Genomic DNA, 228 nt, shown 5'->3' on the forward strand with positions numbered 1-228 from the left:
CAGGGTATTCCCTCTTCGGGCGCCGCTGGTACCTTAACAACGAGAGCTGGCACCCCTCTGTGCCCCCCTTTGGAGAAATGAAGTGTATCCTGTGCTGGTGTGTGGTGAGTGTGCCGGGCCTCGGGTGGCACCAGGGGAAGAAGAAGGTGCCCCTGTGCCAGTCCCCAGTGCTTCGGGGACGGGTGGGAGAGGAGCCCGGCGTGGCACCCCGGGGACCCGCTGCACCCT

The 228-nt window shown here is 65.8% G+C and overlaps 1 protein-coding gene across 1 annotated transcript in view; it reads left to right on the forward strand.

Annotated features, from left to right (window-relative positions):
* CHRD (chordin) overlaps nt 1–228 on the forward strand; it is a 15589-nt gene that overhangs the window by 12879 nt on the left and 2482 nt on the right. The window contains exon 13 of the mRNA XM_009883387.1: nt 4–104. Coding sequence (XP_009881689.1) covers nt 4–104 — 101 coding nt within the window. The remainder of the gene's footprint in view (nt 1–3; nt 105–228) is intronic.

Source organism: Charadrius vociferus, unplaced genomic scaffold (assembly GCF_000708025.1).
Source record: "Charadrius vociferus isolate BGI_N301 unplaced genomic scaffold, ASM70802v2 scaffold214, whole genome shotgun sequence".
Taxonomy (NCBI): domain Eukaryota; kingdom Metazoa; phylum Chordata; class Aves; order Charadriiformes; family Charadriidae; genus Charadrius; species Charadrius vociferus.